This window comes from Chlamydotis macqueenii, chromosome 18 (genome assembly GCF_036417535.1).
Source record: "Chlamydotis macqueenii isolate bChlMac1 chromosome 18, bChlMac1.mat, whole genome shotgun sequence".
Classification (NCBI taxonomy): Eukaryota; Metazoa; Chordata; class Aves; order Otidiformes; family Otididae; genus Chlamydotis; species Chlamydotis macqueenii.
Genome location: NC_141573.1, coordinates 3,970,470 through 3,985,654, shown reverse-complemented (window position 1 = coordinate 3,985,654; position 15,185 = coordinate 3,970,470). Strand labels below are relative to the sequence as shown.

Below are 15,185 nucleotides of genomic sequence, written 5' to 3'. Positions count from 1 at the left end.
TTTGAGTGCCTCTGAAAGTCTTTGCTTCAAAGGCAGACCATCAAACCAGTACCAGTACCTAACCACCAAATACTACTTAAGCAGGTGATAGCATACCAAAACCAGTGTCCTATATATCATAGAATCATAGAATCACAGAATGGTTGGGGTTGGAAGGGACCTTCAAAGGTCATCCAGTCCAGCCCCCCTGCAAGGAGCAGGGACATCCCTGACTAGGTCAGGTTGCTCAGAGCCTCATCCAGCCTGGCCTTGAACGCTTCCAGAGATGGGGCCTCCACCACTTTTCTGGGCAACCTGTTCCAGTGTTCTATAACTCGCATTGTAAAAAATTTTTTCCTAATACCCAATCTAAATCTACCCCCCTCTATTTTAAAACCATTACCCCTCGTCCTATCACAACAGGCCCTACTGAACAGCCTCTCCCCATCTTTCTTGTAGGCCCCCTTGAGGTACTGGAAGACCGCTATCAGGTCTCCCCGGAGCCTCCTCTTCTGCAGGCTGAACAGCCCCAACTCTCTCAGCCTGTCCTCATAAGAGGTGCTCCAGCCCTTTTATCATCTGCGTGGCCTCCTCTGGACCTTCTCCAACTGGTCCATGTCCTTCTTGTGCTGGGGGATCCAGAACTGGACACAGTACTCCAAGTGGGGTCTCACCAGGGCAGAGTAGAGGGGGAGAATCCCCTCCCTTGACCTGCTGGCCACGCTTCTCTTGATGCAGCCCAGGATGCGGTTGGCCTTCTGGGCCGCAAGGGCACATTGTCTGCTCATGTTGAGCTTCTCGTCCACCAGCACTCCCAAGTCCTTCTCCTCAGGGCTGCTCTCAATCCATTCCCCACCCAGCCTGTATTTGTGCCTGGGATTGCCATCATGTAATCACAAAGACATTAAACTACTTTGCAGTAACCTTTACAAGGAACTGGAGAACTCTCATTAAAATTCCCTTTTTCTGACATTCATGTGTTTTAGGCACATTAAAATTAGGCCAAACAGCTTGGTGTTGTCCCCCCCGCCCTGTTTTATATATAGATTATGAGATAATTTTTTTTGGAAAAAAATTATGGATTAATTACATGGTCTTTCAAAATCTGCTTACAAAACAGCAAGCAATGGTCCTATCTAAAGAAAGAACAATTTTAAGATGGCTACAGCAACTTATGGGATATATGAAAAACACATTCAATACAATATTATTCTTCAGAAAACACTAAGTGATTAGTTACTTACATAATGATTCTCCTGTTCAGGAACCAGTATTTTCGTCTATGCCTGTCAAATCCAATCGGTTCATGTCGAATGTATGGTTTATTTTTTTGGATTTCAGCAACACAGTCAGTTACTCCAGGCACCTTATGTGCTACGCAGACCTCACACTGCCATTCATCTTCCGGTACCTCTTCAAGAGGTGGTTTCACACACTCCAAATGGTACACAGCTGAACAAGTTTCACAGCAAAGCAAATCCCCAAGTTTGTGACAAACCCTACAATGATCATCATACTGAATAACACCTTCTGACATTAACTCTTCACGTGCAATGTTTGTTGTAAGAAACTGATCCACTAAAAACTGCAGAACTTTGATTTTATTCTCTACTGGTCCATAAGGATAGTCCTCTGTCTCTTGGTAAGGAAGAACGTGATGGTATTCCTTGTCACTCTCACAATATACCCGCAGAACCTCTGGCCACGTCATTCCATCTATGAAATACAAAGTGGAATTAACGCTATCTTTGAGGTCAGCAGGTCCAAAGGTAGTATTTGAAGTGTCTTCTTCACGTAAAACTGCTTTTAAAAGCACTATATGCATCTCTGCCATAAGTGTGCACTGCTCTTGACTTACCAGAGCAGCACAGAAGTCCTCAAAACGAAAAGGAGAGAGGCGTAAAACAGTGCCAAAGTTCCTTAGTACCTCATAGATGGCAATAACATTCATTATGTGCTCGCTAGGGACCATTAAGTCCTCTGAGGATTTAGGAAACTCCAAGGGTGGGATATCTTTTTCTTCCAATATTGGAGAACGAGGACGATGCACTCTTTGTCTTCTCCTACCTGGAATACAAAACAACAATAAGAATTTTGCCATTCACAGGTCAATATGTTTAAACATCTACCATCAACTGTGTCAAACTTTCTACACTATTGCAAATTAAGGATTCACATCTTCACAGTTACATAAATGTGATAACTCTGCTAATAATCTCATACTTTAATTAACAGTATGAAAATAAAATACAAGAGATCTGAAGTTCTGCTTTAGACACTTAGAGCATTTGCACTGCCTGTATAATATACATCTATTGAATCTGCAAAGTGACATCTAGCATTGTAAATGTTTAAATTAGCTTAAAAGAACGACATTTCCCTCAGCCAAAATACTAATTTAGAAATTTTTCTCATTTTTATTCAGCATGACTAGTTTTTCATTCCTTCTTGGAATTTTAACTCTAAACTTGAAGAATCAAGCTTCAAAAACCAAACATTTTGTATTAAAATATTTCAAACTATTCTTTTATCCAGTAACAGTGTACAGGAAAGATCACTTCAAGTAGGTGCCTTAGGACATCAATTTCAATTAAATTAAAATACAAAACAAAACCTAAATCACTTTGTCTACTGCTTTCTAATTAGAATATTTCTCCTGGATATCTACAAGCCAGAAACAAATGTGATGTTTTATGAAAATGCTTCAGGATCTCCCAATTTAACACACAAAAAAAAACCCAGAACCTAAAACAACAAAAGCCCACCACCACCACGCTTCAATAAAACAGGAGAGATATCCTCAGAACAAGGAGGAGGTAGAATTATGGAAGGACAAAGCCTAACACCAAAAGCTGATCTGAAGAGCTGTTTCACTACCTAAAAGACACTGAGCATAATGAATTCAATCTCAGATGCTAATTCAGACAAGATGCTACACTTCCTTCCCTTTAATTCAACTATCCTTGATGCCAAGCAGAAAGAAAAACAAATGAGGAAAGTTTCTGTACATGGCAGTACTATTTCAATTTTCTATCAAAATAACAAAAGAATATCCAGCTACGTGCAACTATTTTGCAGCTATCAATTAAAGTATTAGGATGCACTCATTAAATCTACTTCCTTTTTTTTAAAAAAAAAAAAAATCAAGTTTAGACAATCTCATAAACTAATCATAAAACCATCATCTTGGTTTAAAACCAAGAACTGAGACGAAAACTGGTTTTAGGTCCTCTAAGATTCTAGTCAACTACTAAATTTAATAGTTATCAATTCTACAAAGAGAAGTGATCGGCTGGATGCATTTTATTCACAGAGAAAATGCAAAGAAAAACCAAAGATGTCCATAACAGCAATTTCATATGCACACTTTAATAAAAAGATACATCTAGTATGCATTCTGTGACCTGAGGCTGAAGAGTGACACAATCAGCACAAAAAGCAGTTCAAGAAAACTGAGAGACAAAGTAAGTTCCAGTCATCTTGGATGTTACCATTAAGAGGAAATGGTTCTCTGTGGTATTTGTTCAACCCACCCTACTCCCTTCAATACTCCCATAAATACAGGAAATATGTCTAGCGGGGCGGGGGCAGGCGGGGAGGAGAGACCTGCTAAGGCAGGCAGATACTCAAAGGCATCTTGCTGAATCTGAAAACACCACCATTAAAACTTTAATGCACTGAAAAGGAAAAAAAAAGTTTCCAAAAATAAAAGCTACCTTTAAGAAACATCTTAATTCATAACAGAGAGTTTGCCAAATGATTCCAGAAGAAAAAGAAATCAATCACTAAGCTAGTATGGCAAGATGACTCCAGATACATCTCTCCCTCTCAAACTTTACAGAATGTAATCTTATGCAACAAATTAGACACTCTGAAACAATATAGAGGATGAACTGCCACATGTTTCCATTACAGAAGTAATGGGTCAACATCATCTGTTTATAAAAATAAATTTCCAAGTTTAGTTAAGTTTGAGTTCTGTGGAAAATGAAAGAATGCTTGTATGACTGTCTTCCAATATGCTTCTGCACAAATCAGTGGAAAATGTTTAATCGTGGCAAACACATAAAAACACAGGAGTTTCACAGCCAGGCACAAAGCAAGTGTTCTTACAGCAAGAAATTATCTTGATTAAACCCAACTTTTCTATCATCATGATCCAAAATCATATATGCATAAACCAGAGTTGGTTTAATTAAAAGACCCCAAAAGGAAAACACACACACATGTATGAAATTACTTCAGGGTCCCAAAGCTTCCTTCCATATTGCAGGCCAGTATAGGACCACTCCTAGTAGGCGGTCATGCAAGACAACAATGCAGAACAGATATTCTGAAATCACTAATGGGTCTTCACAGAGTCCAAATATCACAAAAAGCTGGCAGAGCTATAAATTAGGACTCTTTTCACTGCAACCATAGCAGAAAAACATGTCTGTCACGCAGTAATGCCATTAAAGAAACAGCACTTCAAGAAAGAAAGCAGCAAGAATGATAACCCTGGTTTACCTAAATTCATCAGAAGTGATGAATCCCCCCAGTAATTTCGGGGGGAGACAAACCAGATGGAAGGAACACTGCTGGAAGAAGCAGACGTTCTTTATTTCTTCTCATTTGTTGAGACACTCTACTCCAAGAACAAAATTATACTTGTGCTATGCATTATTTTTGCCCTTCACTGAAGAAACAGACTCCCCATATACCATATTTGTTGATGTCTCTTTCACAAGAGATAAACATTGGGGTATTGGTTACATCAAACTAACAGGAAGCAGAAAAAGAACCTCAAACCAAGGCATTCCTAGTATTTTCTGAAAAAGTAAAATAAGTTCTCTAATGCTTCTTCTTAGAAAGGAAGCATATTGGTGCAATTAGAGGTCTACAATAAATGTGTTATCAGGACACAAAGTATGTCACAATACCATAATAAAGAATTCTACTTTGGTCCAAGTACAATGTAACTGTGTGGTTGCATTATTCACAACACTCTTCATCTTCTATTTAAATAAATTTACATATTTTAATATTTGCTTTGGTATAAAGCACAGACATTTCAAAATTCCTTGCAAAACTAACAGTTTAAACAATAGGGAAAAACAATGCATTATAAAATGCGTGCTTCATTTGTCCGCTACTTTTTGTTATGCCTCACAGTGTACAGCAGTTCCTACATCGTACCACTCAACGCTCCCAAATCCATACTGTAAATCGCACATCACATCTCAAAAGCTCAAATAATTTCTCTTTTCAGACACTGAACTGCTTTGAACAATCTTGCACTGCATATAATCTGGTTTTCAGAGTCAAAAAAGAAAAGTAATCAAAGATGCAGAATATTTTATTAAAAAATGGAACCCAGACATTTTTCTTGAACGGCTTGATGGCATAGTATTTAAAATCTCTCTCTCTTTTTTTTTTTTCTTTCAAATTTCACTTTAAATTTGTTGTTGATATTTGCTGCACCCAGGTTGAACAGCACTTGAAGTCTACAACTTTGAAGAACCACAAAGTGTGATTTGGAAATCCAGAAATTCCCAACAATTTGAGCTTAAATGTACTACTGTTTGATGCATGAACTGCAATCTCAATAAATTCTCCAGATACTTTTAAAAAACAAACAAACAACCAACCTACAAAAACCAAACCAACAAAACCAAGCAGTCTACTCTCTAATGAAAAAGATGGACATTCTCTGTGACGGGGCTCATAAATCTTGAAGCATTTTGAGTGGCTGTTGAACTTAAATTAAAAGTGTAGGCCAATAGAACATGAGATAATGATGTTAAAGTGCTATAGTTCCTGTTTGAGGTGGATTTTTCTGTATTCTACTAGTCTGGTGGATAACCCTCTCCCTTGCCACTAGCTCAGACAGCTGAAGAAAGGCAGTTTTGAACTCCAAATAAGGACTCTAGGCTTGTTTGCAATTCTGATAAGAACAATTTCTCAATCGCTAATTATCTGCAGTGTTCAGACATCCCATACAGTTCACACTACTTAGAAGCAATTTCAATGTCTGTTAAGGTTTTTGGAAGATCACAATTCATGTTTACCCAGCTGTTCCTCATATACACAAAGTCGTCCCTCAAATTTTGAAAAACATTTTCCTACAATAAACATTTCCAACTTTTCAAGCTCTTCACTTTCAAAGAAAATCTTCTCTTTTCCACAAGGCAAATTGTCCAGGGCTTGAATCTGACATTCATTGGCAGACAAAAAAAAACCTAAAAGAACAACTTTGGTCTCTTCAAACATTTGTTCAACTATTTTATTTTACTTTTAATTATTTAGAGATTCTGAGATCTGACAACTTTTTTTTTTTCTTTTTCCTTGGTGTTATTTGTCATGGATTTTACCCTCCACGGGGAATTCTGAGTACTCTCTGTGAGAAAAAGTATTAATTGAAATTTGATTAAATTGATTTTAAAATAATCAATTAAATGACCTCAATTTAAATATTTAAGAGAGAAGTGCAAGCTTGTGCAGATTATACCATTGATGATTACACAATAACAAATATTTATTTTGATTTGGGACACTACATATATGCATTGCATTAATATGTATTTAAAATAATATAAGAAAGTATATTATTACATATGGAAGCACAGAAAATTCAGTGTAATGATCACATGGAGCACTCAACAGAATTAGACTGTTGCTCTCTTAATTTTGTATTACTACATCACTTACTGCCATTAATATTTTTCAATTTATATTGGTATAGTATAAATAATTTTTATTATTTGCCCTGAATAATTTCACATTTGTGGAAATATCTTCTTGTAGTAGCAGATTTTTTTAAAGTAGAAAATGCAATATGTACTACTTTGTCTAAACCAAAAAACATTAAGAGGATTCCAGAGCAGGTGTACCAGCAAGAGTTCTTTCTCCTTTAAGCATCACCACCACCTGAGTGAGTAGACTTTAAAGTGAACCTAGATGTATCTACTCTCAATTAAAGAAAGTCTATTTACTCACACTGAAGTTTCCCAAAACAGACTCAAATTTAATTACACGTAAATCATATACCTCTAAGACCGTTTCTGCATATTAAGCAAATCCCTGAATCAAATTCCACCTTCAAGTTTGAGTCAGCGCAAAGAGAAAACGTCCACTTCTATGCCATTCAAATTCCATAGCTTTACTTGGAAGGATAAAATGATCTGCCAATAGCCTCCTGCTGCCACGACTGCACTATTTACAGGATCCAGATCATGTTGAGTGTCTCAGCATTATACTTCTATCTAGCATAAACTTCTTTTAAATTGCATTCCTTCACTAGTTGTCTCCAAATGTGATGAAGTAGTCTGCAATGGTTGCCTCTCCCTATTTTGAATTCTCTAGTTGAAGAGCTGCCTGTAATTAAGATTAAAGAGTAAACAATTTTATTCACATGGAACATTTAATTATAGATATTGATAATTATAGCCTACACTTACCATAATCTATTAAAATAATTTATATTACAAATATTTAAGCAAAACATACTAATGATATTTGAAATAAAACAAAGTTACTGAAGTAACAGGCTGAGCATCCAAAAGCAGAACGAACTGAAGCACTTAAAAAAAATCCCCAGCCACTGCTTTATTTATTTATTTAGTAAATTTCCATCTGTTCAACCCATTTGGTTCAAATGCTGACCCTTTCAAAAATTATAAATTAAGTGGAATTGAAAAGGACCAAAAAGCATGTCTTCACTTTCATTCTCAGACTGACAGAACAAAAGGGAAAGTCACATCTATTCTTTAACTCTCTACCACAGGAGGATATGGAACTCAAAAATACTTTAACCATCTTTAACGTATCTTCTGGTTTATGTAGATAGTTTTAAGACAGAGTATTTGAATGAACTATTTACCTCAGTGTCCAGAAGACAGAACTTGTACCATGACTAAATACGACTTTCATGCTCTTTGTGCTTTAGTTCTATTCCAATTACCATACAAACGTAGCCTAACAAAAATCACAAGAAACCGGTTTTGCCTTGTCTCACTTGTGATACACATCCTTTCACTCCCCACGTGCACTACCAGCAAACACAGCCTTTCAGTGCAACGTATTTCAAGTAATGAGCTGGTGGATGGAGGTCCTACGTAACTAATATTCTGCCAGAACCGCTGGCTTGTTTGAACAAAGAGAGAGTGGTAGCTGCACTGGTATGACCTAGACAATAAACACTGGTTCCAGTATTTCTTGATTAGAAAGTTCACAACTGGTCTTATTTCTCTTCTCTAAAAACCTTCCCATCCTCATAACTTCTCAGTATTTGGGCACTAAGACACCAGGTTAGAGTTCCCGTTCATAGTTGCAACGGAGAAGATAAACTTATCATAGAATCATAGAATAGTTTGGGTTGGAAGGAAACTTTAAAGGTCATCTAGTCCAACTCCCCTGCAAGGAGCAGGGACATCCACAGAGCAAGGAATTTCAGATACTACAGTAATCTGTAATGGGTACTGGTGGGGGAAATAGAACAAACCACCCCCACACACTTTCCACAAAAGTGACCCCAGTAAGCAAAAAGCCTTTCAATTTTCCCCCAACAAGAGATTAATTTTTGCCTTCAAGTTCCACAAGTCAAGTCAAACTACACTACTCTTACATAAAAGTCCATCTTTAGTAAAATAGAACTGAGTTGGTTTTGTTTTCCAGACCATGAGTCACTACAGAAGCTTCTCAACATAAAGACCAACTGGCAGTTATATGATGTCCTGGAAGCATGAGTACTTCTTAGAAAAGATGCCCTCTCCTATGTTTTCCTTCCTCCTGGAAATTTTGGCTTTTGACTACCCTCCTAAACTCACTAAGACTGTCCTACTTTTGTTTGGTTTTAATAAACACATACAAGAATCCCATTTGCTGTCCCATACTGCCACTTTGCACCAGGAAAGTTTCAAATGAGAATGTACAGCAACACACAAGTTTTTGTTAGATATCACTGAGAAAACTGAAAACAGTTTATGAAAATGTGCAAGATAACTTTTGGGGGGTTTTCTTTTCCTTTTTAACTTTTTTTTTTTCACAGCAGAATGAGTAAACTGGACATAGCTACGTTTGTCACAGTGATATCCAAACTGGTTCCTTAATTAAAAATCAACCTCTTGGGAGAACATTTGCTCAGCTTACATCAAAGAATAAAAAGCAGTAAAATGAAATCAGTTTAACAGAAAGTAAGAATATATTATGAAAAGTAGTACCAAAATAGAAAAATCTAAATCTTTTTATTGGGATGGGCCAAAATTAAAGGCTTTAACTTATACAAAACACTGTTTTCCCTTTTAAAAATGGCAACATGAAAACAAACATGTTTCTAACTTTCACAAGTAAAATAACCTCTTCCAGAAAAATTTCCTGAAAGAGTAAGATGCACTTGTAACTACTTTTAAGTGCAGCTCCAATTTGAATATTGCTCTACAACAACTGTACCTAACTCAAATTTATTTATTTTGCCTGGAAAAAGAAAGAAAGGAAAAAAAAAAAAACCAAAAACAAAACCAATCACACACTAAGCTTAAAATCTAAAGCAACTTTAAAAATTAGACATTCCAAGCAGCACAAAGGCTTTGGAAGTTGAAGCAGAAATGAAGAAATAAGCAGTTACTAGATTGGATCCTGGAAGTATCTTCTTCAGAGAACTCATGTTGCATAAATTCTCAACATGTGCTCCTAAGTTAAGTTTGACTACTGTCTTGTGTTGTACAAAGCCAGGTCTTTATGTTCTTTAAAAACTGTTTTAAAACTTTTGGCTGTTTATTTTTTCAGTTTGTACATCTGTCAGTAGTACACTTCTAAGTCTCTACTGATTTTACATTATGAATTTAATTTCTCAACATCATGGCCATCAGTACACTCCCAGCAGGAGCCAGGAATACAAACCTCCTACATTCTAAGGCTTCGCTTTAACACTTGGATAGCTAATGCAAGACAAGGAGCAGATGAGCTCCTACATTGTCATTCTGAGAAGTACTCAGAGTCACAGCCCTTCGGTGCCTAGAACTCAGGTAAAGAAAAAAAAAGTAACAGTAATATAACGATTTTCAGGAACATTCTAACAGACAATTTCTTAGTCGGGACACACTCAGGATAAGTTGTAACTAATTTCAGAAGTTAGTGAGCCCTGAGAGCCTGCCCCAATTACTAAAATCCGCATTTATTCACCTAATACCAGTTCTATGCTGTAGTTCTAATACAATGGTCAGCTATGGAATTTTACTGCAGACCTACAAAAAAGCGTGCACAATAAACTCATCTGCAGTACATCAAATTATTCTGCCTTTTCTAACAAACGTACTTGACAAAGGTATGGTATTTGCTGTACGGAGCTTCTTAGAAAGATGACTGAGGCAACAAATGCTCTCTTCAGATAAAGGGCAAATCTGCACGTCAGTACAACAGAACCAGCCACGGATTTACTCGTTTGGCCTTCTACACAATTTCTTTGCTAGGATTTGTCTTCTTATTTTCATGACCGGCATGATGAACTAGAGAGAGTTCTTCTAGAGTACAAATCAAAGTTCAGATTACCAAACAGTAAAATAAGAGCATGCCAGATTCAATTTAGAGAACAGGGTATCCTAGGTAAGATGTTTGGGAGGCTGGTAAATCTTCTCAAAAGACAGACAAGAGAGGCTGCATATCTTACTGTCATATCTCAATGTCTCCACTTAAACAATTCTTCAAGAGCATGAAAACGATATAAAATTACTACAAACACATAAAATGCAGCACTTCGTTTCCAGTTAAATTCTTTCACTCTGAAGATAAAAGCACACTAGTGAAGCAACTGGTTAACAGAAGTAATGGTCAACCACTGTAGACGCTCAGACTAGCAAAATCCAAATAAGTTTAATTTTAAGATAAATCTCAACTCCACTGTTGTGCATTGCTTGTTAGATAGATTCATTATTATCTCAGCTAAAATACAGATATACAGCTCTTCCTAAAGCTAGTTTTCTGATATTTTGATGAAAAAAATAATAATTAAGAAACAGAAAAAATGAAGGACTTCTAGGAATCTTGATTAAATCCTTCTTTTAAAATTCTGCAACATACGGAAGATACTTGATGATATCTAAAATGCAACTGTGACAAGCCTAACGTAGAACTTACAGTGGACAGGTAGTGGCAAACATGTTCAGTGATACAAGATATACAGGATATCTATCATAAAAGTACATCTACCTTCTGGGGATGCAAAGGGATAAGAGAGAAGGGACGTTACACACACATAGGAAATCCCCCTACCAAAAGTCCATCCAGCAGGAAAAAAAAAAAAGCAATTATAAATGTCATACACATTCACACAATAAACTTTTACTGTACCATTATTAAGCGTCACATCACAGGCATTTTACCATCCCATTGCTTCTTTACATACTTTAATAATAATAACTAAAAAAGTACTCTTACATCCAAGTTCAAGATGTATTGTAAACTCCTCAGCAAAGCACAAAAATTGCATCTTTCTTGGCTAGCGGTATTGCACCGTGATCTTTTAATTCAGTGTTCAATGTAAGTTTGAAAAAACTACAAAAAGTCTGTCACGCATTTAAGCGCTATGTGATTTACGTGTAAAACCTTGGTTGGTAGAAGAATTTGACTAGGATTGCAATTTTTCAATACATAAACACAAAAAGTAAACCCTTCACCCCCTAAGATTACATCCTGAAAATGGCAGTAATTCAGGCTGCATGTGACTGAGAGTAGAGAAGGATCGTTCATCATCTCTCCTAGCAGAAAAAACCTAGCACGCGCTGCATCATTCTCTCAGGGGCCAGTTTAAAAGAATGGAGGAGACACTCCTTCCAGCCCTCCAATTAACCACGGGAACTTTGTCACTGTATGTCATGATTTATCTGGTTTGAAGACAGATTATATAGAGACAATATAACTCAGGTTCAGCACGCACCTGAGCCAAAGAGCACTGAAGGAACTCTGAAGGAAGGAACTCTGAAGAACTCCCATGAAGGAACTCTGAAGACCTATCACTGCATGCTTGCCCTATTCTTAACTCTTCTCTGCACTGAGATATTGAGGTTAGGTGAATCTTTTTCTCGCCTATTAATGCTGTTCTAATGTCAAGTATGTCTTCCTGGATTATGGTAAGACTAAGATTTCAGTTAGTGCCACCAGTGTGTAGCAGTGCTCATAACGTGGACGTTTGTTCAGCAGAAACAAGACACAGACTGAGACGATCAAATGACATTCCTCCTTTCTTTGCAAAAGGGCAACAGAATGTGTGGGAGAGAGGGAAGGAGCGAGGGAGACCTTTAGGCAAATACTGAATTAATGAGAACTGCCAGTAAATTGCTAAAATAACACCACAGATGTTTTAACTATCAAACACTCAGTATTAAAAGAAAAAAAGCACATAAGGATGAAAATGCTTACACTTGTCTTTAAAAAGTTAACTGAAGTTACCCTGACCAAGTGAGAAATAAGCATATAAATTATCAAAATGGTTTCTGATACAGCTAAATACCACATAAAACCTGTCGACGCTTGCACAACAATGCAGAGGTATCTTGTTATTTGCCAAAACACTGAGGTACATTTCAAAAATTCAATACACCCCTACTCTGTAGAACTCATTTCAAGCCTAGATGCTCACGTAAAATATTTTCCTGACCTGGCCAATTAAAATAATAAAATTATTCTTTCCCTGACAAAAGCATCCCAAAAAGTAACAAAAATTAAAGTTAACACAACTAACCAGAAAATGATGAGTTAAAAGTCAAGAGAGTATTTTAGAGGTTTTTTCTTCTGTGAAGCCAGACCTCAGTCTTTAAACTAATAAATATTTTAAAATTTCAATTTGACTGCAGAACATTCTTGCAACAAGTAAACTAATACCTTAAAAAATTATCTGTAAAATAAATTCATTTAGTAATGTATGTACTTATTTTGATTCATTTAGGTTCTTGAGCATACGGAGATAGATTAAAAAAAATATATAGCGAGACATATCGTTTTTTAAAGGACTATTATGAAGTCACATAATGAGCTGATACTATTAACTCACCCAAATAAAAACAAATGACACATTTAGTAGCCAGTACTTCCCCCTTTTAAAAAGTCATCAGCTAACTACTCATAACTACACTCCTTTTTAAATTAAGATGCAATGCACTGACATCCATAACCTGTTCCTCCCCTCTTCCAAATTGGCCTAATACTTGTACAACAGCAGTGTTTGTTATCCTGTAGCCCAATTCAGAAACACTCCTAGGTTATCCCTAAGTTTAACTACTCTCCTGGTTCAGAGACTTAAAAAAAAAAAAAAGATCCTAAGCTTGAACTCCATTCTGAAATGAATACAAATAAAGCCAAAGTGCTTAAGTTTAGATAAAGAATTTCTGAAGCTTGAAACCCACGTGGTTAATGAACTAATTAAGGGCAAACAGAAGCACAGGCCTTAAAAATTTGAGCCCAAATTTGCCACTAGAGGTTAAAAAAAAAACCCAAGACAATGATGTTTAATGACTTTTAACCTCAACGTGAGTTTTAAAGGTTGCCATATCTTAAGATAAATACAGTATTTAAAAACAAGACTTTTGACTCAACCTCCACCTTTTAATCTTTGTGTTTAACTAAAACTAGGTTTACACCCTTGCAATGAGGCCCTGTGCACTTTTCCCCAAACTGTAACAATGCAATCTCCATTTTGAACAATGCACCTCATTACCCTCCTTGGAAAGCTAGTTTTTTCTTAAAATCAGTAAGTGCTTGATCCAGTTATACCTCTGATTTCAAAAGCCTGAAAATTTTCAGTGTCTATGGGTTTCGTTTTTTTTCAGGCCACTTCAAGTTGCATGTGCTTCCTTTCCTTTTAACATCAAGTTATATTTGCAAGCACAAGCCATCCTTTCCTGTATGAATTTGAAAAGACCTCTTCCCAAGGCATGCATCTTGTTTCCCTTGCTTTTAAATATTAAGTGAACGCTCCACACACTTTTGACATTGTTTGCAACATGTTCTGGTGTATCACGCATTTCTGCAGTCACCAGAATCTCCATGCATATTCGCAGAGCATCCCCTTGTTACAGTTTGTACTGCCCTCCCTCCCTCCCTCCTCTCAGTGCATGTGCTCGTAAGCATCTTCTAATGTTCCCTGCATCCTTGGGGTTGCCAGTGGTTAATTTGCATACCCCTCTCCCTGTGAGTGCTTGCAGGCATCCCTTACATACACGCAGGGGAGGAAGAATGCGAGCAAACTGTATTTGCAAACCTAGAGGGAGCATGTGGGGTGCCCTCGACTTGTTCTAGTTCATCCCACTGACTCTCTACCTGGGGTGCTGCTGTAGGTGCTGTGGCTCCTGAAGCTGCTCTCAGTGCAATAACTGGCATCGTCTTCATCCTCCATCTCTTCAGGGTAGTCAGAGTCGTCGTCGTCCTCCTCCTCCATTATCTCCTCCTCCTCTTCCTCCTCGGAGTCCTGGTTATCCTCGGGGTCTCCCTCCTCTTCCTCCTCGGACACCATGCTCTCCTCCTCCTCTTCACTCTCATGATCATCGTACACCACTTTGCTGATGCTCCTCCTGGACGAGGCAGCCCTGCCTTGGCTGTTGCTGTTGCAGCTGCCTCCTCCGCCTCCTCCCCCTGCTCCTCCAGCCCCAGCCCTGCCCCTACTCTTACCGCTGCTGCCTCCCCCACCAGGGGTGCTGCTGCTGCCGCTGCCTCCCTTCCTCTTGCTGCCCCCCCTGGGGGAGGCGGTGGCGGGGGAAGAGGCCTGGGCAGCCGCGGCTCCCTTCTGCTTGGGCCCCGCCGTCTCCGCCTGGGCCGCGGTCGCCCACCTGCCGCGGCTGCTGCCCCGCTGCCGGGACCTCAGCCCCCCGATGGGGCCCGCCGGGGCGGGCGGAGCCGGGGAGCTCGCCTGAGCGGTGGCCGCCGCCGGCTGCTGCTGCTTGGGCGGCCTGCCTCGCCGGCCCCGCATCTCTGGGCGCTGGCCGAGGGGGGAAGGGAGGGGGAAGGAAGGCTCGGGAGGGCGCTCGGAGTCCGGACAGGCGGCTACGGGGAAGCTCCCCCCCCTGCGAGAGATCCGGGCCGGGGGGGGGGGCCGCCGAGCTGTGAGGGCCGAGGGCTCAATCCGAATTGCCGGCGTCCCGCTCCGGATCGCCACCGGCCGCCATCTTGTTTCTTCGTCTCTGCCTCGGCTCGCTCCGCTCTGACTGGGGGAAGCGGCGGCGGCAGCAGGCCCCGAGCGC

General features: G+C 38.9%; 1 protein-coding gene across 14 annotated transcripts in view; it reads right to left on the bottom strand.

The window, feature by feature from the left end:
- Positions 1–14,956, bottom strand: part of BPTF (bromodomain PHD finger transcription factor) — a 59,874-nt gene extending 44,918 nt beyond the window's left edge. For 12 of the 14 annotated variants that reach the window (XM_086762626.1, XM_086762633.1, XM_086762637.1 and 9 more), the window contains exons 1-2: positions 14,269–14,956; positions 1,224–2,046 (exon numbers count right to left, since the gene is read on the bottom strand). In XM_086762626.1, the coding sequence (XP_086618752.1) occupies positions 1,224–2,046; positions 14,269–14,914 (1,469 nt within the window). In that variant the 5' untranslated portion in view covers positions 14,915–14,956. Of the gene's footprint in view, positions 1–1,223; positions 2,047–14,268 lie in introns of those variants that run through there. The other 2 variants (XM_086762639.1, XM_086762638.1) reach the window with 2 other exon arrangements.
- Between the last annotated feature and the right edge of the window lie 229 nt (positions 14,957–15,185).